Genomic DNA, 20183 nt, shown 5'->3' on the forward strand with positions numbered 1-20183 from the left:
GCCATTGGTCAATCATATTTTAGAACCCTCTCGTCATTGGTCAGTTCTATCTGTCGCAGTAGGATGGACTTGTCGCAGGAATATGACGTACACATGACGTAGCTTCCTTGGAGAAAGCTGACTGTACAACTTGTAGATTTGTCAGGAAATATCATCGATGACTGGATTATAGTTATATTTTATATAAGTTTTCTGTAATCAGCATCACACAAGTCTTGACTTAGATTTTTGCTTGGCTTGTACCTCACTTCTAAGTCGCTTTGGATAAAAGCGTCTGCTAAATGACTAAATGTAAATGTAAATGCTTAAGTCTAGTTATCAGTCATTTAGTCTATTTTAATTGGTGATAAGGGACCGTTGTTTGTTTGGACTTCAGTCTATAACTATTATTTTGTAACATTTTATACTTTTATTCACTTGCATTTGTTTTTTCTTTTTTTTCTTTTTTGGAAGGTCTGACCCACTAATATTGTATAATTGATAGGTAGAATAGTTGAAAATCCATCTAGGTTAAGAATGAGTGTGCAATTTTATATATTTTAAATATATAAAATTGCACACTCATTCTCTATATTATTGAGATCCTGCTCAATAATATTTAATGACTGTTGATGGATTTCCTCAGCCTTACCTCAGTCTTTCACCCTCATCTTCTTCCTTCCATGCTTCCACCCTTACATGTTCCTTTATGTCCCTTTTCACCCTGACATTATCCTCCTCTTCCATACACATCTCTCTCCCCACCCTCACATCTTCCTCCTCCTTCTCCCCTCCCAACCTGACATGAATTAGCAAGAGACAAATACATACACAGACAACCATTCACACCCAAATTCACACATATGGACATATTACATAGAGTCACCAGTTAACCTAAATACCTTTGGACTGTGTGGGAATGCTGTGTGTGGACACTTCAGCCACTGCCACCACTGTGGGAGGAAACTGGATTGCTTGTAGAAAACTCAGACAAGCAAAAAAAAGCCTTGTTTTTTGAAAATTGTATTTTCTAATATCATTTTTAAAACAATAAAAAATCCTTAGCAAATGTACTTCATGCTTTTGGCTTATCCCGCAGGTTCAGGGTCACCACAGCAGATCATTGTCTGCTTGTTTATTTGGCACAGTTCAAGCTTGGACCAGCACTGCACAGCTGGGGAGGGGAATGGGCTATTGGGGGTTTAGTGTCTTGCCCAGAGATACTTTGACATATAGCCAGGACTGGGGATTGAACCACTGACCCTGTGGTCCATGGACAACTGCCTTTACCAACTGAGCTAGAGATTAGTAAAAGTATATTTCGGAATATAGAATTTAGCCAATATAAAGATAACATTTATTAGAAAATATTTATAACTCTCCTCTTCCTTGTAAATAAAGATTCAAAAAAAATTTTTTTAGAAGAAAAGCAGAAAATATTGAGATTTTTTATTTGAATAAAAGTAAATACATCACACCAAAATACTTCAGTATAATTATAGGTTCAAAATAAATGTGCAATTGTCTCAGGACTGGAATTGCAGAGAGAACAGTTGGTGTCAATGTTCTTTTTAAACCTTGAGGTAAGATAAGTTTTAACTGGGTAGTATTTGTAAAGCAATTTAAAAGAGATTTCTCTTGCTTTATTAGTTAAAATATATTTGTAAGTCCAAACATTTGTCCAAGGCAAGTTATGAATAATACCATCCCAGTAAGACTTCACTTGAGCAACACACGGTAAGTTGTTGAAATAGATACAATTTTGTTATTGTACTGACTGAATGGAAAACATATCTTTCATAGACCGGTTAGTCTGGGATCAACATCTGAAACAACAGGAGCTGAGAAAAAAAATCCCTTTTAACAGCATGACCACACCAGAAGGAACCGCATCAAGAAAAATAGAGAATTTCCTTTGGAGATACGGGAATTGAATAAGCTGAGAGATATTCTGTATAATTAAAAAGTTGACCATTGGGTTTTAATAACTGACCAAGTAATATAACAAGGTTGTTGTTGAACCAGTTTTCAAAGAAAATAGATTTGTGTTTGTAAATAATGTTCCTGTTGTTCCAGATATAGTACGTCTGTGGTGTAAAATTATGTTTGAAGATGAGAGACCAAGAAAGTAGCATCTGTCTGTGGAAGTTGAAGAGTTTAATAGAGATCTTTGAGATATCATAGTTGCAGACCAAGAGAAACCTCATACCACGTATTTTAGAAAAGACATAAGAGGGGATAGCATTCCAGATAGAATTAGGATCATTTAGGAAACCTCTTGATTTTGAATGTATTGTTCAAAGTTGTAAAATCAAGTAAATTCCTACCACCCCACTCCCCCTTGTTCATTAATAAAAATTTAAAGTAGGGCTTCTTCTTCCTCTTTTCCTTTCAGCTGTTCCCTTTCAAGGGTCCCCACAGCGAATTATCTGCTTCCATCTAACCCTATCCTCTGCATCCTCTTCTCTCACACCAACTACCTTTATGTCCTCTGTCACTACATCCATAAATTTCCTCTTTGGTCTTCCTCTAGACCTCCTGCCTGGCAGCTCCAAAATCAGCATTTTTCTATAGATACATTCACACTCTCTCCTCTGAACATGTCCAAACCACCTCAATCTGGCCTCTCTGACTTTATGCCCAAAAAATCTAACATGAGCCGTCCCTCTGATGTACTCATTCCTGATCCTATCCTGTCTTTTCTTCAGTGCCACTGTCTCTAAGCCGTATATTGCCGGTCTCACCACCATCTTGAACACCTTTCCTTTCATTCTCATAGATACTCTTTTGTCACACAACACACCTTTTCTCTAACCATTCCAACCTGCTTGCACACGCCTCTTCACCTTTTTTCCACACTCTCCATTTTGCTAAACCTTTGACCTTAAGTATAATTAAACTCCTGCACCTTCTTCACCTCTGCTCCATGTAACCTCACTGTTCCAATTGGGTCCCTCTCATTCACACACATGTATTCTGTCTTTTTGGGTCCAACCTTCATTCCTCTGCTTTCCAGAGGCAAGGTTTCCGAACCTCCACCTCTCTAGATTTTTCTCCACCTGCTCCCTGCTCTCACTACACATTACAGTGTCATCTGGAAACATGATAGTCTATGGAGATTCTTGTCTAATCTCATCTGTCAGCAGGTCCATCACCAGAGCAAACAAGAAGGGGCTCAGAGCCGATCCTTGATGCAGACCCAGCTCCACCTTGAATCAGCACCAGTACACTCCCCCCCCTTCCTCAGGCATCCTCTCACTCTCCAAGGTGTTTAAAACAAACTAGTCAGAAACTCTACTGCCACCTCTCCTAAACAGTTCCATACCTGCACAGGTATGTCATCAGGACCAACTGCCTTTCCACGCTTCATCCTCTTCAATGTTATCCTCACTTCATTCTTACTAATCTTTGCTACTTTCTGCTCCACACCAGTCACCTCTTCTAATGTTCGTTCCGTTTCATTTTCCTCATTCATCAACTCTTCAAAGTTCTCCTTCCATCTTCCCATCACACTTCTGGCACCTGTCAATACATTTCCAACCGTATCTTTCATCACCCTAAACTAGTGCGCATCCTTCCAACCTGTACAAATCCACCTCTCCCTCTTTAGTGGCCAATCTATAGCATACAAGTAATCATACGCTCTTTGTTTGGCCTTTGCCACCTCTAACTCCATCTTACGGTGCATCTCCCTGTACTCCTGTCTACTCTCTTCAGTCATCTCAGGGTCCCACTTCTTCTTAGCTAACCTCTTTCTCTGTATAAACAAAGTTCCTCATTCCACCACCAAATCTGCCCTTCAGTGACAAATCGCTCTGAAGCCACGCATTCAGATCCTTTTTTTTAGTTTTATCTATAATTAGGGAAAAGTTGGAGAGACATCTTATATTGGAGTCTATAGCTATAAGAATTCTTAAATAAGTTACTTGATCTTTAACAGGAATATTGTAAATAGGAATAGTGGCACAATTTTTAAAGGCCATTCATTTCCATTTATTTATATTTAAACGTAATCAGGAGGCTTTAGAGAATGATTTGATTAAATCTAATGCAACAGTAATCTGGGTTGAATCTTTCAAAAACAATGTGGTATCATCAGCCAGCTAAAAATGTCTTTCTGTCACCATAACACCATTCAAAGAACTCTGTGAAATATATGTGGCAAGAAACTGAGAGGCAATCAGAAAAAGGTAAGAGGAGATTGGGCATCCCTGTGTTATGATATGAGATAAATTAAACCAAGGGAAAGTTCCAAATTTTTATTTGATATGGCTGTTGTTATTTTTGTATAAAGTCCTAATTGTTTTACAGAAAAAGGGTCCAAATCCACCTTTGCTAAGTGCTTTAAAAATAAGATTACGGTCAACAGAATCAAACACTTTATGAAAATCAAAAAATAGAATGTAACTCTCAGTGTCAATGAAATCTCTATAATTCAATAATACAAGCCTAATGTTATTTACAATATCTCAATTCTTCATGAATCCAGATTGTGTTTCATCGGTAATTAAATTTAGAACATATTTGACTCTGTTGGCAAAGAGCATGGCCAACATTTTGTAGTTAATGTTAAAGAGTGTTATGGTGATAATTATCAATAGAGAGAATATCTTTTTTAGGTTCAGGGATCAAAGTGATAATACCTTGTGTCATAGGTGAAGGAAGAAACTCATTTGCTCTCCTTGAACACTTCAGTCAAAAAGGGAGATAACTCCTGCACAAAGCATTTTTAGAATTCTCCTGTCATGCCATAATTTCCTTGAGATTTATTATTATTCAAGCAATATATTGTTTGACTAACTGCCTCTGAATTAATATAATAATCACACAATAATCTATCATCCATTACTCACTTTTACAGTGAGTCCAGGAAAAAGGAAGCAAAGGCAAGGAAGCATCACAATAACTTGACTGATAAAGTTCACCATAAAATTTAGCACAATAGTCTGCAATTTAACAAAGGTCTTATCATTAATTTATCACTACAGGCATTTTTACAGCAAATTTTCCCCAGTCTAAAGAAGTTAAAAGAGAATTCCTCCTCTTCTTCAACCCACTTCCTTCCAGATCTAATAAAGGCACCTTCTGCTTTCAATTTTTACATGTCATCTAATTAGTTTTGGACCCTTTTTGGTATTGGTATTGGTATTTGGTATTTTTCAAGTCAGATAAATGTACTTTTATTAATATAAAACGGAGTTTAAACCGTATATTCCTTAACTGCCATACAAATTAGGCAATTGCTGCCAAACGGAACATCTTCTATAAAAAATGAACAACTTCCTGCCGATGTTGTCAGTCCGCCATCTTGTCATCAGTCCGCCATCTTGTCTGCAGCCAGGTTCTCTTGCTACCAGCCGCAAGCCACAGGAAGGTGTATTGAATGATTCAGTCCCGTCACTATTTAAAGATTACACATTATGTTTTATATGACATTTATACATTTAGACCTGTGTTAAAAAAAACTCACCTTTGCTCCTTTGTTTGAATTTGAGAAGTGTGTTTAAGCAGCGAAAATGGCAACTCTGTCCCATGTAACCATGTATTCCCCTTTGAACTATACAATTATTATAACCAAGTAGCTCTTAGGGGTAATCTATTCACGACAGCCTTTATTCCCAGTATGGTTGCCAACCATTCTGTTAGTCAAGTTAAAAATTTCAACATTAGAGTATACACTGTGTGGAGGAGATCTAAGTCGAATCTGATGGTCCAACAAGTACTTCCCTCCGGAGATCGTTGTATGACAAACATTGAACATTCAACTTTCTTGGTTGAGAAATAATTAAACAGATTCTGCATTAAGAACAAAATGCATTAATAAAGAACGAAATAATAAAACCTGGACCACCTGGTAACGAAAATAATTGTTTAATTCAGGCTTACAGAACACATTTTGAGTTCTGTTAAGTTTGAGTTGTTTGAGTGACACAGCTGACTGAATAATACTGGCCAAGGTCGCATGTGTTACGTTATTCACAAAAAAATTTAATAATACAAACTAAAACAATGTAGGTTTTACAGATAGATTTTTGATAGAATCTATAGGCCACCGCAGACTTTGCAGTTGGCATTGTACTTGCCAGACAAAGAAACGTGTGACTCGGGGCTCTGATTCTGATGTCTTGTTCATTTGCTCATTTTCTAGCCTTATCTTGATTGTGTAAACGTGAATCTGTTTATCACAAAACCGTAAACAGACCAATTATAGACGACAAGGAGGCAGATGATGAAATCTATGTCCCCACGGCAGCAATAAGAGTGGTGGGGTTGTCCGCTCTGGTAAGTCCCGAAGTCAAATATAACTCTGCAGACGTGTCGCTGTAGGGCTGGTCCTAGTAGACTCTGCTTTTTGTATATATATCTATGTGCACATGTGCATCTTGAAGGTTAGGTTCACACATGAAGTCGTATTATTTAAAGCCAGAGGAAGGATCGTGTCCATCACCTGCCACTGTCACTTGCGGGCTTCAATCAATCACGGACGTGCGTCGTTCTCCCGACACGGCTCTTTATTCTGATTGGTCTAGCCTTGGTTTAGAGGCGGGCGCTCCCTTGCCTTTGCCAGCATCCAATTGGACGAGAGGCGCCTTGGTCCACGTGACGCAACTTGGAATTCCCAAAGTTCCCAAGTTTACGGGGAGAGAACAGCGTTGTTCATAATAATTAAAAAAAACGTTTTGAAGGAGATAACAGCGACTGAAGTGTAAGCAAGTGGGGTAAATAAAACGTCGTATTTGTGTTGAATTTGATAGAATCGAACATTTGTTTGAAGCGCTCGCTAACAGCGGGGCCTGAGTGAGAACGCGGAAGAGTGGGAGTGGGAATATTCAGCCAGCCATCCTTTGTTTACCATCATGAGTGAATCTTGAATTTGGTTGCTACAACAACCATACCCCCTTAATTTTGTGTGTTATATGTGCAAAACTGAACCTTATCGCATATAGTGTTGTCGTCAAGTGAGTATTAACCTTTGTTTGCTCAATTCTGGATCAGTGAACAGCTCGTGTCACTTGTTTGACCATTTTTGGTAATTTATCTGCCACACAGATTGAGTGAATGGTTGAGTTTGAATCAATATTTGGCTGGGAATAGAAGCGGTGATAAATGAAATCAGGAGATTCCTATTTCTCCTCAGTGAACCCTTTTTTTTTTAACTGCGCAGCAGTATCTTATGTAACTTGTATCAACGACAGTCTGGTCTTTATCCCGTGTGTGCGGTGAAAGAGGTCCCAAATTGTATCGTTATTATATAACAGTAACCTCCTGCGCTATCGTCAACATCAATTCTATCGAAATACTGCAAAAAATTACACACATCTCTGTTTTTTCATGTCCACAACTGGTATACCTGTCATTTTGGCTATTAGCCTACCTATGTAAACTAATAACAATGTTACAGTCAGATTATTACATCTAGCTCACGCCATTAAGTCCCATGAGGTAAAAGGCATATGCATCAGGCATTTTCTTCAAAGACATGTTGTTTCTGCCGTCGTCTGCAAAAAAAATCACAGGGCTGAATCTGCAACGTGCGCTGCCACGTTCAACCTGAAGAGGGGGATGTCTGACAACAGCAACAGTACAGGCAGCAGTGGCTCCTCAACCAACAGTTGGACCCTCCTTTCCCCGGAGGTAGGACGGAGAAAACAGCTTAAGAAAGTATGTTAGGAGATCTGTAAGCCTGGATATTATTTTGGGGCATGGTTATTATCCTGGCTCATGAATAGAGGTTCATGAAAATATGGCATGTCTCAACTTGCAGCCCTAAGCCTCCCCATAATGGTAAAATTGTGGTGAATGTTTGCAAAGTACCAAATAATGACTCGTTATTCAAATACTGGTATGTTTGGTTTGAATACACGTTCATAAAATGTGTGCTTTTATGTATGTTCAAGGTGTTCACTGCTCTGTTTTTCCACAGCTGTTGTCTTGTTATTTTCTGTAGGAACTTATGTATGACTTTTGCCTGTGTTATAACAGGCCATAGAGGACAGTGTTTCTGTTGTAATATAATAAAAGATCCTCCACAAATTCAATATTCATTCCATCGTCACTTTGAGGCAAACCTGACTACTACAAAATATTCTACTTTCATGATTGTTTTATTGTTTATTTTTGTGTTGAAGCTGTTTTAGAAAGCTATCAATGGAATTTTAAGGTCATTTTGGATCCCTTAGTATGATTTGAGCTAAAGTCTGCCTGACGCTATTTATCTCAATTAGAAAACAAGGCATTATATCTAAGTGTGTGTGTGTGTGTGTGTGTATGTGTGTATGTGTATATATATATATATATATATAATATATATATCAGTTTAGGAATGGAGAATTGCAGTATATATCAATATTTTTAACAAACGCACTTCATCATAAAGGATGTTTCGTCAAACTAATTGGAATTTGTAGCTCCTCTTAAATATTTCATAAATAGTTACTTTAAAAAATCTGATTCACTAATTGAGTTATTGTTAATGAAAGCAACTTTTGATTACAATTACAAATCAGAAAAGTCAAATATACCATAGCTTGGACATTTGTGTGCATGGGCAAAAATGAATACCTGCACTGGTGTGTTGTAAATGTCTTTCTGTCAAAATGTTCTATAAGTGTTAATGTTAAGCCTTGTAGGAAGCACTGTCTTACTGGATATTCTGGGTCCACAGGAAGCTGCTGTGGAGAGTGTAGGGCCTGTGGATGATGGCACTGAGAGCCTGGGTGATGTCCCCAGTCTCTCTGAAGAGGTGGCAGGTACTGAAAGAGTAGTGCCGCATTTTAAACATCTGTGGTGGTGGTGATGCGTTTCTGATTGAAGAAATTCCTTGTAAGACTTCTGTAGTTACAGGCTGGATTGTTGACCTTTTTCTAGGAGCTACTCTGGAGTTCAAACCTAGTGGCATTCCAGTAGAAACCATCCTGTCCGAGGAAGGCCATCGGGTGGGTACAGAATCAACTATGCACTAGTCAAGTCAATCAGGTTTAGCAAAAATACTACTGTTTTTCTTTGTCTTGAATTTCATGCCAATTTAAAACTATCAATCATTATACTACCCCCATGTAAATTTACAAAGTTAGAACAAATTGTTGATGACTTTGGTTAATTTCTTGTTTGATTGTGTAGTTTTTTTAATATTGTGTGTATTTTTATCTTAACTGATTACATGGACATAATAACATAAACATTATATTCTGGATTTAGCCAGGCCCCATAACAACCAATAAGTACCATTCACCTCTATTTGAAACCCTGTTTTCAAAAAACATGTACACTTAAAGGGAACTCAATCAAGAAAGATCCCACACAGTTTTGTTTTTCATTCAGTCAACTGAGAAATTACAACTGCCTTAGTCTTACCATGACAGTGACAATGCTAAATATAAATTAGTCAGTTAAACTTTAACTCAGGGCAGCATAGGAAGTAAATGAAGCAGAAGTACTGTACACAATACAAGCAAAATGAAAATGTAGGCACTAAAAAAGTACTGTAAAATCACAGCACTTAAATTGCAATGAAGATCAGAAAAAAACTATAAATCTAACTGTTCTTATTTCTAGATATGTCAAGAAACATCTCCAGAGTCCAGCGAGGGTCCTATCCCTTCTAGTCCAGGCCGTTTGAGTCCTCTCCCACCCAGCCCTCTTGCCCCTCCAGATCTCGACTTGGAGAGTCAGCCTCCAGTTATCCATGAAATTGACACCAGTTCCCCCAGTGACAATGAGCTCCTCGGAGCGATACCCTTCGTCGCCAATATTAATTTGGGGGTTCCTGTTGATTTTCCTGCTGCTGAATTCTCCCCACCTGAGCCAGAGCAGTCCTGCTCTGCTCGTGCCATGTCTCAAATCACTGTCTCTACTGAAGCAGTTTTTGACACACCAGCTGATATTGGGCTGATCCCAGCAAGTCATGCTGTGGAAGGTCAAGAGTTTGAGATCCCCACAGAGACCCTTACAGCCATTGATCCTCCCTCTCATTTTGAAGCTGATATCAGCTTTGTTCCAGAAATTACAGACCTACCAGCCCCAGAGAGCCAGGTGACAGAACACATGGATGAAAGTTTTGTACCAGAGACTGTTGGTACAGAAGAGCAGGATGAAGAGGCAGATGTGGAAAATGAGGCAGCACAGCCATTTGTGTCTGAGAGAGAAGAACAAGGTATGACATTATTGTACAGTAATATTTAGAATGGCACCTTTAATTCTCCATTTTGGATGAGTACTGTCATGCTTTGTCCCTCGCTGGACAAAAGCCAAAAACATCAATGAAACAAGTGTTAAACAGTAGTACATTACGACCGAAACAAATTTTATACACATTCTCAGCACCTGATCTTCAAGTTACCTCTGTTCACAACAGAGTCCTTTCCCTTCTGTGACCATTTTCTACACGCTTTAAACATCTACAGTGTGTAAGTGCACAGAGACAGTATAAAATATCCAAATATTCCTGCTGGCCCTCCTGTCCTCTCTCTCTCTTTACATTGTGCACAGTTTATCTGTACTGGAGTAATGAAAGTCCCTTCAGAAAATATAGATTTATGCAACACAAAAATACAATACAACCCCAAATAAAAAGATCTTATTAAAAGTTAGCTCTATTCGACTTATGGGTGAAATTTATCGAAAAGGTAAAAAAAAGTGCTACATTGATATTATATAATGAAAGTAGGACATTTAATTACAAGCATGCAAAGCCAATTTCTTCAGCTCGTGATTTATTGTAACAAAAGCAAAAAGCAGTGGTGGGTATACCACAACATAAAATGCCAATGTCTCAATAACTTGTCACGTGTCCTTGGGAATCTTGGTCTCATGGTGTCAAAATGTGAACAGCAGGATGAAGAGGACTGTTTAAATACAAATTGTCATTGAACCAGAACATTTAATCATCGATCCATGGATTAGACACTTGCGGTTAATCACCTTGTTAGAGAACAGCATGTTGTGCAGTAAATACTGAAACATTGAACAGTTGTTTTAAAGTTACGAGAACCCTAAGTTATGTTCACCTTTAAAGGCTTTAGTGCCTATTAGGTACATTCTGAAATTTCACTCGAAAGTCAAATATCCCTAACTTTTTGGGAGTAGTGTATATATAGCTACATCTACACAGCTATATCTGCACAGGACCCTGTGATCATGGTATAAATGATACCCATCTTGAGGGTACTGGCATGTAGTTAATAATTAAGTGCTTTAGTAGTGCATATTTCCAAACAATGTTACTATTGATCCCATTACCATAAAGCATGGAGCTTTTGTGGGCCCCCGGGGAGGTGTGTGGCTTTCCAGCAGTTAACAGCTTTGAACAGCCTTAAGGAAAGTAAGTGGTTTGTGGCTCTTTGTAATTAGTCGATAGAAGCAGAAAATGAGAGTCTTCTTGCAGAAGAATTAGTTAACATGTTTCTTATCTGTGTCACACTAGTAGCTGGAAAGTGATTTATCAGTGGGACAGGAAGGCATACACCCCGCTGAGAAAATGAGAAACCCCCATGCATGAAATTACTGTTGTTGTAATTTAGTTAGAAAATGTCATCCATTTCCACGAGCAGCACTGACTTTTTGTCAGCCATTTCTAACACTCTGTGTACACACGTTCTGTTTTGCAGTTTGTGTATTCGCTTAAATTTTGGTATCTCGTGTGAGGCAGTCTGCCAGTAGATAATTAGAATTATGAAAATAAGCTCAGTTTTGACACGTTGGTAACCAAAGATGTTAAGATGATTTGTTAAAGGAGCTTTGGGCCACAATTCATGTGGCTTAGGTTTCAGCACAATATCATCTGTCACCGAAATACATGAAAAAATGTGACAAGTGTTTGTTTTCTTGCCAATTTTTTTCATGTTCGCAATCTGTATCTTCTCGTTCTATTTCTCTCTTTCTTAGAGCCATTTACTAGTTTTGTTTTGAGTGACACAAGCAGCTTTGATGATGGCCTAAGGAGGAGGAATGTGTCCTCATATGAGACACCAAGATCAAGAACATCAGATGAAGAAGAGGAAGAGGAGGAAGAGGAAGTGGAGTTTAAGCTGGCTGAGAAGAAGGAGGAAAAGCCGTGGTTCTCCCTAAACAAATGCATTGTGGGAGCTCTGATCCTGTTGTTCTTAGGTTCTCTCTTCCTCTCGGGTGAGTTTTTCTCACACCTCATTGAGCCCAGCAGAGTAAGAGGCACTAATTCATTACAGTTATTGTATCACATCTTATCTTTGTGTGACAGTTTATTCTTACTTCATATTATTTCAGAGCCTGTTTAAAGAGTAGAGGCTTGACAGTTTTAGGATTTATTGTAAATATTGTCAGAGAAATCACATTAGTAAAAATGTGCTTATTTGACAGGGCCTGTATTTACAAATTCTACAGGCACATTTATTTGTAGTTGTCAGCAATAGTTGTGTCTGTTTTTAGATGTTGTGGACTAAGTGTAACTATGTCAACAGGTTTCCTCTCTGACCTGGATAATGGTAGGTCCGGTACTACATATAAGATAGCAGTGTAAGCCTCTGCACTAGCTGGCTAACGCGTTAGTCCAAACATTTATTTGGCCTGACACTTTATGCTGAGGCAGCAGAAAATGGCTAATAACATGCATTCTGAAATGTATAATAACAATTCTGTCACAACGTATTGAATGTTCAAGGTGGTTACGTTGAGGAGATAATTATCTAAAGCAGGCAATTTGCCTGGTGAGACAAAATATGCCATATTATTTTGTGGAATATTCCAAAATAAATTGTTTGTGTGTAGTTGACAATTAGTGTATTGAGCTGATGGAATGCATTTTATATCAAAAGCATCTTGTGCTTGTGCTGCCAATAAATGGGTCTTTTATTCAGTTTATTAACAGTTGTTGTTTTCTTATCTGACAGGTGAATTTGACACATCTGAACTGGGTAATGGAGAACATAGCCAGGTCTGTTCGTACTATTTCTCATTCCATTTGTGGAAACGTCAGTTGACTTGTGTCCATAATGTGTCCATAAAAGTTGTACTGGAAGAAAACGCGTCTTAAATACAAATGCTGAAAGGTTAAAAATATTGCATTATCTAAAAATATTTGTTTTATTCATTTGCCAATAATTTTTCAATCCAGGACTGGCTTAGCAGTGATCCACAGGATATGAAAGCATTATTGGATAAACTGACACAGGAAAACCAAAAAATAACTCTGCTAGAGGCTCAACTTCAGGTCAGTGTACATTTATATTAATGCTAATGATGTTGTTTTACTCAATGTATAGGCAGAATGCTTTCGATATTTATTTTTGACTGTTGCCTGAATTGTGGAAAAACCTGGATTTGGCTGAGATGGATCACATAGTTAACTTTTCTAATATGTTGTTTCTTTATCGGTCAGTCACAAAAACAAGAACTCGACTTGGCACTGAAAGCAGTACCAGCAAACGGTGATGAAAAGGTTAGAGCAGATCTGGAAAGAGAAAACACAAAGTTGAAAGAGGAGCTATCATCTCTGCCTAATTTGAAGAAAGAGCTGGAGAGTCTGAGGGCCAGGGTGACTGAACTCAGCCAGCTCACAGGTAGGATGCCATTAAAGCCTGTGTTGCTGAGTATTATGTTTACTTAATATGAATTGAAATGATGTCTGTATGTAAATTGTAAGAACTGTTTTAAAAATAAAAATCAACTCCTTGGAGTGCTAATGTTTTCACCTTTCTAATATAAGTTACAATGGCCATTAAACCTTATCTTGCTCCTGTCACAGCTGAACAGGAAAAGCCCCCAGTTACTCCTAGATCAGCCCCTCTGCCTGGTGACAAAGAGGGTGAGAATATTCAGAAAGCAGTAAAACCTGAAAGGAGGAAGGACACGTATAAGGGAAGTGTGCTGAAAGAGGAACTCCACAGACAGAAAGTTCTGTTGGAGGAGAGCAGGAAGAGACTGGAAGGTATGAAAAAACAAGGAGGCGACAGGAAACAAGTGAGGGATAGTTTGGAGGAGATCCAGAGGAAGCTTTCTGACCAAGTCGAGAGGTGGGGGAAGAAGAAGCCACAGGAGCCTAAATGGAAAGGAAATAAAGGTAAAAGCAATGAGCGGGACCAGTGGAAGAAAGAGAAGAAAGAGGGGAAGCACAACAAAGAGGGAGGATGGAAGGAAAAAGAAGAGAAGAAAGAGAAGGAGTGGAAGTCTCAGAAGCAAAACTCTCACAAAGAGGCATGGAGAAAACACCAGGATGAGTGGGAGAGGAAGAAAGATGAGCGCAGAATGGACAGAGAAGAGCGAAGGAAAGAGAAACCATGGCACAGTCGGCCTGGTAAAAACTCCCACGACCATCGTCATCAGCCCCATCATCACCAACACCAGCATCATCAGCACCAGTCCCAACAGCACAACCACCATGACTTCTGGAGAGACCAGGAGCTGAAGCTCCAACGCAACATCCGCCCCCATCTAGGCTGCAGCTCTGTGGAGGACTGTGCTAGCAAGGAGGGGCTCTACCCAGTGGAGCTACCTGAGTTTGAGGAGCTACTGGAAGGTTACCTAAGCAAACTTGAAGGATCTTCAACTGAGAACAAGGACAGACTTCGAAAGCTGATTGCCGACTTCTACGACAACGGCGTGTTTATCCACGACAGGGTTCTTTTTAGCGACTTTGCTGAGGACATAGCTGACATTCTGGAGGACATGGTGGATGTTGTGGAGGGCAACGGGCAGAAGGACGATGACTCTCTGGAGGAGGAGATGGAGGAGTTTGAACGAGAAGCCCTGTGGAAGTTTGCTGCTACGGCTTAAATGGAGACATAGAAGTAAAAGGAGTAAAATACAACAATGTTTTTTAGGACATTTCTCGCTTAACTTCTCTTTCTCAGAGCTGTAACTTTAGTAGCTTCTGATAGAGAGTGGTTGTGCCTCTCATAAATTTGTCCCTCTGAGTCTTTAATTATAAGCTAGACTTTTATTAATTTGGACTTAGTTGTTGTCACCTACCTCTGTCAGGACATGCCTCCTAATGAAGTCCTTCAGTAATTTGCTGTGTGGATTTTCCTCTGCTATATAGTGTTTTCTCAACTTAATTAGTGCATGTTGCAGTTCACAATGTAAATGCATTTCCATTATAATATTTATATCACGCAAAAAAAACAGGAAGAAGGTGTCTGCAAATGTTCTGTGTGTAACCAGGCTAATGCACTGAATTAAACAATATTAAATAAGCGGCCGTTTACAGAGAGGGATGTTGAATTGACTGTTCCACAATCTAAAAAAGAAGTTGCCAGCTCCAAGCAGGTAAAACAAACACTGAGACGATTTTTGCAGATACCATTCACTTCAGTTGGGTGTAACTTTCTAATCCTAGAGGATGAGAACCTGGTTCTTTCAGTGATAAGAATCAGATCAGGTCAGACCAGTTTTGTGTCAGCAGCTCTTTACTAGATTACATCAAACACACACACAGAGTGCTGTTTTAGAGTCCTAATGTTCTAGATTTCAAGGACCTTTTGTGCCCCAACTCCCAAATGTCAGTTAAATGTGGATGTGTGGAATAACAAGGAACCAGGAAATATTCACAAAGTCAGTGCTGCTCAAAAAAAATGTAAAAGCAAAAAGTGACATATAAACAGTCACAATGGAATTGATAACTGCTAAACCACTTAAGCACTTTTGTCAAACATTCACATTTACACCTAATGTTTTTCTTTTTGTCTTTTTTTTAGGTGCAAGTTCACTGTTTTTTTTTCTGTTTTTGTAATGCATCCAAGAGGACCTCTAAAACATGATCTATATACTGGGTAAACAGTGTAGAGATGATAGATCTAAAATACCCAAAGTGTTTTTTTTTATTTGTTTTTTTTTTTTTTTTGCAGATTGACGTAATCAGACATGCACTCAACTGTTTTAATAGTAGTGGTTTGGTTCTAGACAAAAGAAAAACTAGTGCATTTCACTCGTTTCATTTGAGTAAGCTAGGCATTGGGAAAACAGAAGTGGTACAATGAGATGTCTGTAAAGCGTGTAAAGCATTGCAGGATTTCTTTTTTAGTGAAAACAAAATGTTTGTTTTATTACACACACTTGATTCTTGTCATATTTGATCGCAAACGCTTTACTCAGTAGGTGGACGTGAAGTTACAAGTGACAGAATGTGCGTGAGTTCTCATTTTTCAGTGATTCAGAGAAACTTTGAAGTCTTTTATATATATTTATTGTCACTAAACACGAGTAATAGAACCCCAGTCTGCACTCTGAATGTGAAAATGGTGGAGGTTTCAGCTTCTTTGATTTTCAGATATTTAGTTTGACAGCTGCTGCTTATGTGCCTTTATCACAAATAGGTGTTGGATTACATTTGTTTCTGTAAGGGAGAATTCAAGTCTACACTAGTTGGACTTTTCCTTTTGTTTTTAGAGCAGAGAATGAATGTCGTGGGGGTTTCATGTAAGGTGTGGAACTGATTTGTGGTCACTGTGAAACAGAATGTGTAGTTCACATAGAGCTATCAAAGTTGTCTCACCTGCTGTTTGTCCAGGAGGAAATAAGTTTTTGAATGCTTTTAGGCCAAAGTTACTGTAAGGAATCTCTACCATTAAAGTTGAAACATATGAAGGCCTCAATGACTTTTGAGAAATACTTTTTTGTGAATGTGGGATAACATTAGGGCTCTGGGCTTATCGATAATGTGGCTCAGATGTACATGTAATCGATTTCAAAAGGTTTTCCTCATCCTCCTTATGGAAGTCAGTGTTCAATAAAATTTTCACCATTAAGGACACAAGTATTGTCTTTATTTAATAGCTTCAGTGGATTCATTTTAGAATACATCAGTGCTACAAGTGATTGCTGAAAAAAATTATGATACCTACTCATGTGTGACTTAAAGCATTTCACTCAGTGTTCTGGTGGGAAGTGGAAGTGTTAGCGTGACAGGCATCTATTATCACAGCTATGATGCCAAACTAAAATATTTAAACCATGATGAGATACTTTCAACGTGAGCTTACACATTTACAGCCACAAACTCACTCTCAGCCTGCCTTCGGTCACTGACCCGAAATGCTGGTGAAAAAGAATGTAAGTAATGAGAACAAGTCAGAAGATAAAGCTTGTCATTCTTTGAATTCTCCAAACAAGTCACCATCTGAGTATTTATTCTTTTAGAGAGGACTTCTCTTGAAATGTACAATCTGGCCTAAAAATAAAAAAGGTTACACACTGATATCAATATATCAAACATAATCTTGACAAAAGAAATAAAACATATTTCTGGACTTCCTCCATTGTTCTTAAAATGCTGTAAAACTTAAACTATTGTATTTCTGCGGGTATATACACACACATTTACTCCTGTTTTTGGAAACGTTTACACATATGTGTTTGTTTTGGATGCCAAATTACTTGACTTGTGCTTTGTATAAACTAATTAATGCTTAGACATGCAGGATTTAGCCACTTGATTAGAGTGGGCTGACAACGATTCCTTGCGCTGCAAACAGACTGAAAGAGGTTTTGTGCTGCCATCAGTAAAAATGTGCCCTTTTGTAGGACACACTGACAGTTTTGTGATTTGTTAGTGACTGTGTGTGTGTGTGGCTATGAGTCTTTTATGACATGTGACCCCAGAGAAGTGGAAATCAGGCGGAGATAAACACAGCCTGATGGATGGGGGAGACGAGGGCAAGTGTTTTCCGCTGATGTGTGCGTCAGTGAGTGGAGGGGAAGCTTATATATTTAGAGAGGGGATGTCAGAGGGGATGGACAAGGATCTTGGTACCTGCTATAACGTACTAAATCAGGTAAGGACAATTTCTTGACAGCTTTGAATTTGGCTTAGTTCTTGTGTGACGAATGTTGTGCAGCTGAATTCAGTGTTTTGTATCTTCATTCATTTACTTTCCAGTTCTAAGCACAAACCATCATGGAAGCTGCCATCTGCACCCTTGTCAATGAGTTTAAGGTGTACGCTGGGAAGGATGGATCCTCCAGCACCTTGAGCAAAGATGAATTCCACAACTTGGTGACATCTCAGCTTCCCAACTACGTCAAGGTACATCTCTGAAGTTATTTTTAGACAGTTTGCCTGCTGATGTCTATCACCACTACATCACATAAAAAAGAAACAGTAGCTTATTATGCAACTTTTAAGTGTCTGAAGCATCTTAGTGAGTTATTGGATTGTTATTCTGACATATTACTGTGGCTTGACTTAAAAGATGATGTTCACCTCCACAAGGTTTCCATACAGCACCACATTTGATTATTTCAATTAAGTGCAACATGTTTTTAATACTACATGATATGTGTGGATGTACAGCATAAGACACCATATGTTTTATATACAAAATAACTAGTATGGCTGCAGAGAAAATGTAGTGTCTTAACTAATATGTTTCTATTTATAAATGAATAGCTTTATATGTATAAAACAAAAACAAATCATAATAATTTCAAGTTTCCATCTCAATTAAGGATCTATAAGTGTATTACAAATACCATATTTGACATTCTGTATTCCCTAAATATAGTTAGTTGATGAGCCATTTAACAATCATTTATCACACTATCAACAGTTAATTTAAAAATTGTATGCGTAATGTTGAATTTCATCTGTATGAAAGTACAAAGGAAATGATCTTGTATGACAAATGAGTCAATGCTTATTCATATGGAAAAAATATTAAATTTACTTTGCATAACAGACAATCTAATGCATGTTTTACATTGCTCCATGGAAGTGATACGAAACACAGATTTTATCATAAGGAATCTGTGGGACTGTGTTTACTGCAGTTATATTTATTACTACACTCATCCATTAGGTGGCAGGACAGTCTTTCACAGTAATTAATGTTGCAGCTTGGAGTCATCTTATATTGATCAGGGTCTCCTCTGTGATCACCCACAGAACGCCAACGATCCTGGGGTTATCGACCGGCTTATGGGCTCACTGGATAAAAACAACGATGGGGAGCTGACTTTCACCGAGTTCTGGGAGCTGCTCGGAAAACTGGCGTGCAAACAGGGCGGCTTCAGTCAGTAGAGCTCGCAGCTTCTGTCAACTGTGGCTTTGAGCAGATTATGCAACACCAATCAACTCAATTTAAGTTGTCCAGCTGTAAACTCAAAGCCATTGAAAGGCTTTTGTCACTCCACCAGTGCCACATGTGTATCACCTAAGTTAACCATTTGTTGAATGCAGGGGACTTTGAATTAAAGGCTTCATTGTCATGAACCCTCCGCCACCAACCCTCTGTCTCCTGTCATTCATTTACCACCTTATATGATGTCCAGCCACATACTATTTGAGCTGGGGGTGTATTACAGTGATGATTTAGATGGCCTGTAATTGTATATGTGTTACTGCTGCCACAGCCGCTGCATCCCGACCATATCTTGTTCCATAGAGCCTCATAATGCCTGTACAAAGCTACCTGTCCAAGCATTAAGCAGCACTGATGCAAAAGTATAGCCTGGTGTAATAGAGATATGTGGACCGAATGCATCTCATTGTGTTCGGGAGGAGATATTGTTTAGGCTTTAGTGCTATAATTGCATTGTGCTTGTTTAGCTGGTAATTCCTGGTGTTACGGTCACTTTTTATTTGTTCTGATGTCTAGACAGAGTTGCGTGTGCTGGCACGCTCCCCGACTGCTTTATAGTCTATAGGCCTGTTTTATTTTTGTAAAAGGTGCTGCTAACTGATTTTGAGAATGTGGATCTTTCAACAGATAAGTAAATGTGACCTTTGTATCCAAATTACACATGTTAAGGTGCCCGTGTGGGAGGAGTGATGACGGGGCAAATGAGTCAGCAGCTGCAAAGTCAGAGACAAAATAAGCAGGGTACCCATCTGACGTTAGTTAGGACATTGTCTGTACAGGGAAGGCCCTTCTGTTGATAGTCGAGCTTTTTCATATAACCTCAAGGTGGAGGCTTGTGTCTCCCTAATGAACTACTCCTGAGACTGGATCTGTAGATGGAATTAAATAATACAAACGACAAAGTCCTTTCAAGAATCTGGAAAGACTGCTTTAGCTCTTGCATCACTTTTGGCACCTACCCTCCCTTCCCTGACACTGAATATTCCTTAACTCTCAACTTTTCATAGTGCCAATTTGGGATAAGATGTTTCAAACGTTTTTTCAGAAGGACCTATAATGTGTGTGTGTGTGTGTGTTTAGCGTTTTTAACCCAAAGCTGTAAGATATTTAAAAATCATGTCCCTAAAACACATATGTGTAAGACAGATGTAATAAAAA

The 20183-nt window shown here is 38.6% G+C and overlaps 2 protein-coding genes across 7 annotated transcripts; both read left to right on the top strand.

Annotated features, from left to right (window-relative positions):
• The first annotated feature begins 6543 nt into the window (after positions 1-6543).
• On the top strand, positions 6544-16694 carry pbxip1a (pre-B-cell leukemia homeobox interacting protein 1a). Of its 6 annotated transcripts, none has more exons than XM_067498201.1 (10): positions 6544-6698; positions 7497-7641; positions 8645-8729; positions 8848-8915; positions 9535-10132; positions 11863-12102; positions 12843-12886; positions 13067-13162; positions 13331-13511; positions 13697-16694. In XM_067498201.1, exons 2-10 carry the CDS (start codon positions 7543-7545, stop codon positions 14722-14724), a joined length of 2439 nt encoding a protein of 812 aa, XP_067354302.1. In that variant the 5' UTR covers positions 6544-6698; positions 7497-7542; the 3' UTR covers positions 14725-16694. The 6 variants fall into 6 exon arrangements, with proteins under 6 accessions (XP_067354302.1, XP_067354329.1, XP_067354310.1 ...); XM_067498228.1 differs by having other exon boundaries at positions 7497-7614; XM_067498209.1 differs by having other exon boundaries at positions 6551-6685.
• Positions 16695-17567: 873 nt separating this feature from the next.
• Positions 17568-19170, top strand: s100a11 (S100 calcium binding protein A11). The gene is made up of 3 exons (XM_067498325.1): positions 17568-17720; positions 17825-17971; positions 18830-19170. Exons 2-3 carry the CDS (start codon positions 17843-17845, stop codon positions 18962-18964), a joined length of 264 nt encoding a protein of 87 aa, XP_067354426.1. The 5' UTR covers positions 17568-17720; positions 17825-17842; the 3' UTR covers positions 18965-19170.
• The last annotated feature ends 1013 nt before the right edge of the window (positions 19171-20183 follow it).

The sequence above is a fragment of the Channa argus genome, chromosome 1 (assembly GCF_033026475.1).
Source record: "Channa argus isolate prfri chromosome 1, Channa argus male v1.0, whole genome shotgun sequence".
In the NCBI taxonomy this organism is placed as follows: Eukaryota; Metazoa; Chordata; class Actinopteri; order Anabantiformes; family Channidae; genus Channa; species Channa argus.

Excerpts from the sequence above, each read along its gene's own strand:
- pbxip1a (XM_067498201.1), top strand. The coding sequence starts at position 7,543 with ATGTCTGACAACAGCAACAGTACAGGCAGCAGTGGCTCCTCAACCAAC. Across the intron at positions 8,730-8,847 it reads TCTCTCTGAAGAGGTGGCAG|GAGCTACTCTGGAGTTCAAA; the intron begins GTACTGAAAGAG and ends ACCTTTTTCTAG. Across the intron at positions 10,133-11,862 it reads GTCTGAGAGAGAAGAACAAG|AGCCATTTACTAGTTTTGTT; the intron begins GTATGACATTAT and ends TCTCTTTCTTAG.
- s100a11 (XM_067498325.1), top strand. The coding sequence starts at position 17,843 with ATGGAAGCTGCCATCTGCACCCTTGTCAATGAGTTTAAGGTGTACGCT. Across the intron at positions 17,972-18,829 it reads AGCTTCCCAACTACGTCAAG|AACGCCAACGATCCTGGGGT; the intron begins GTACATCTCTGA and ends GATCACCCACAG.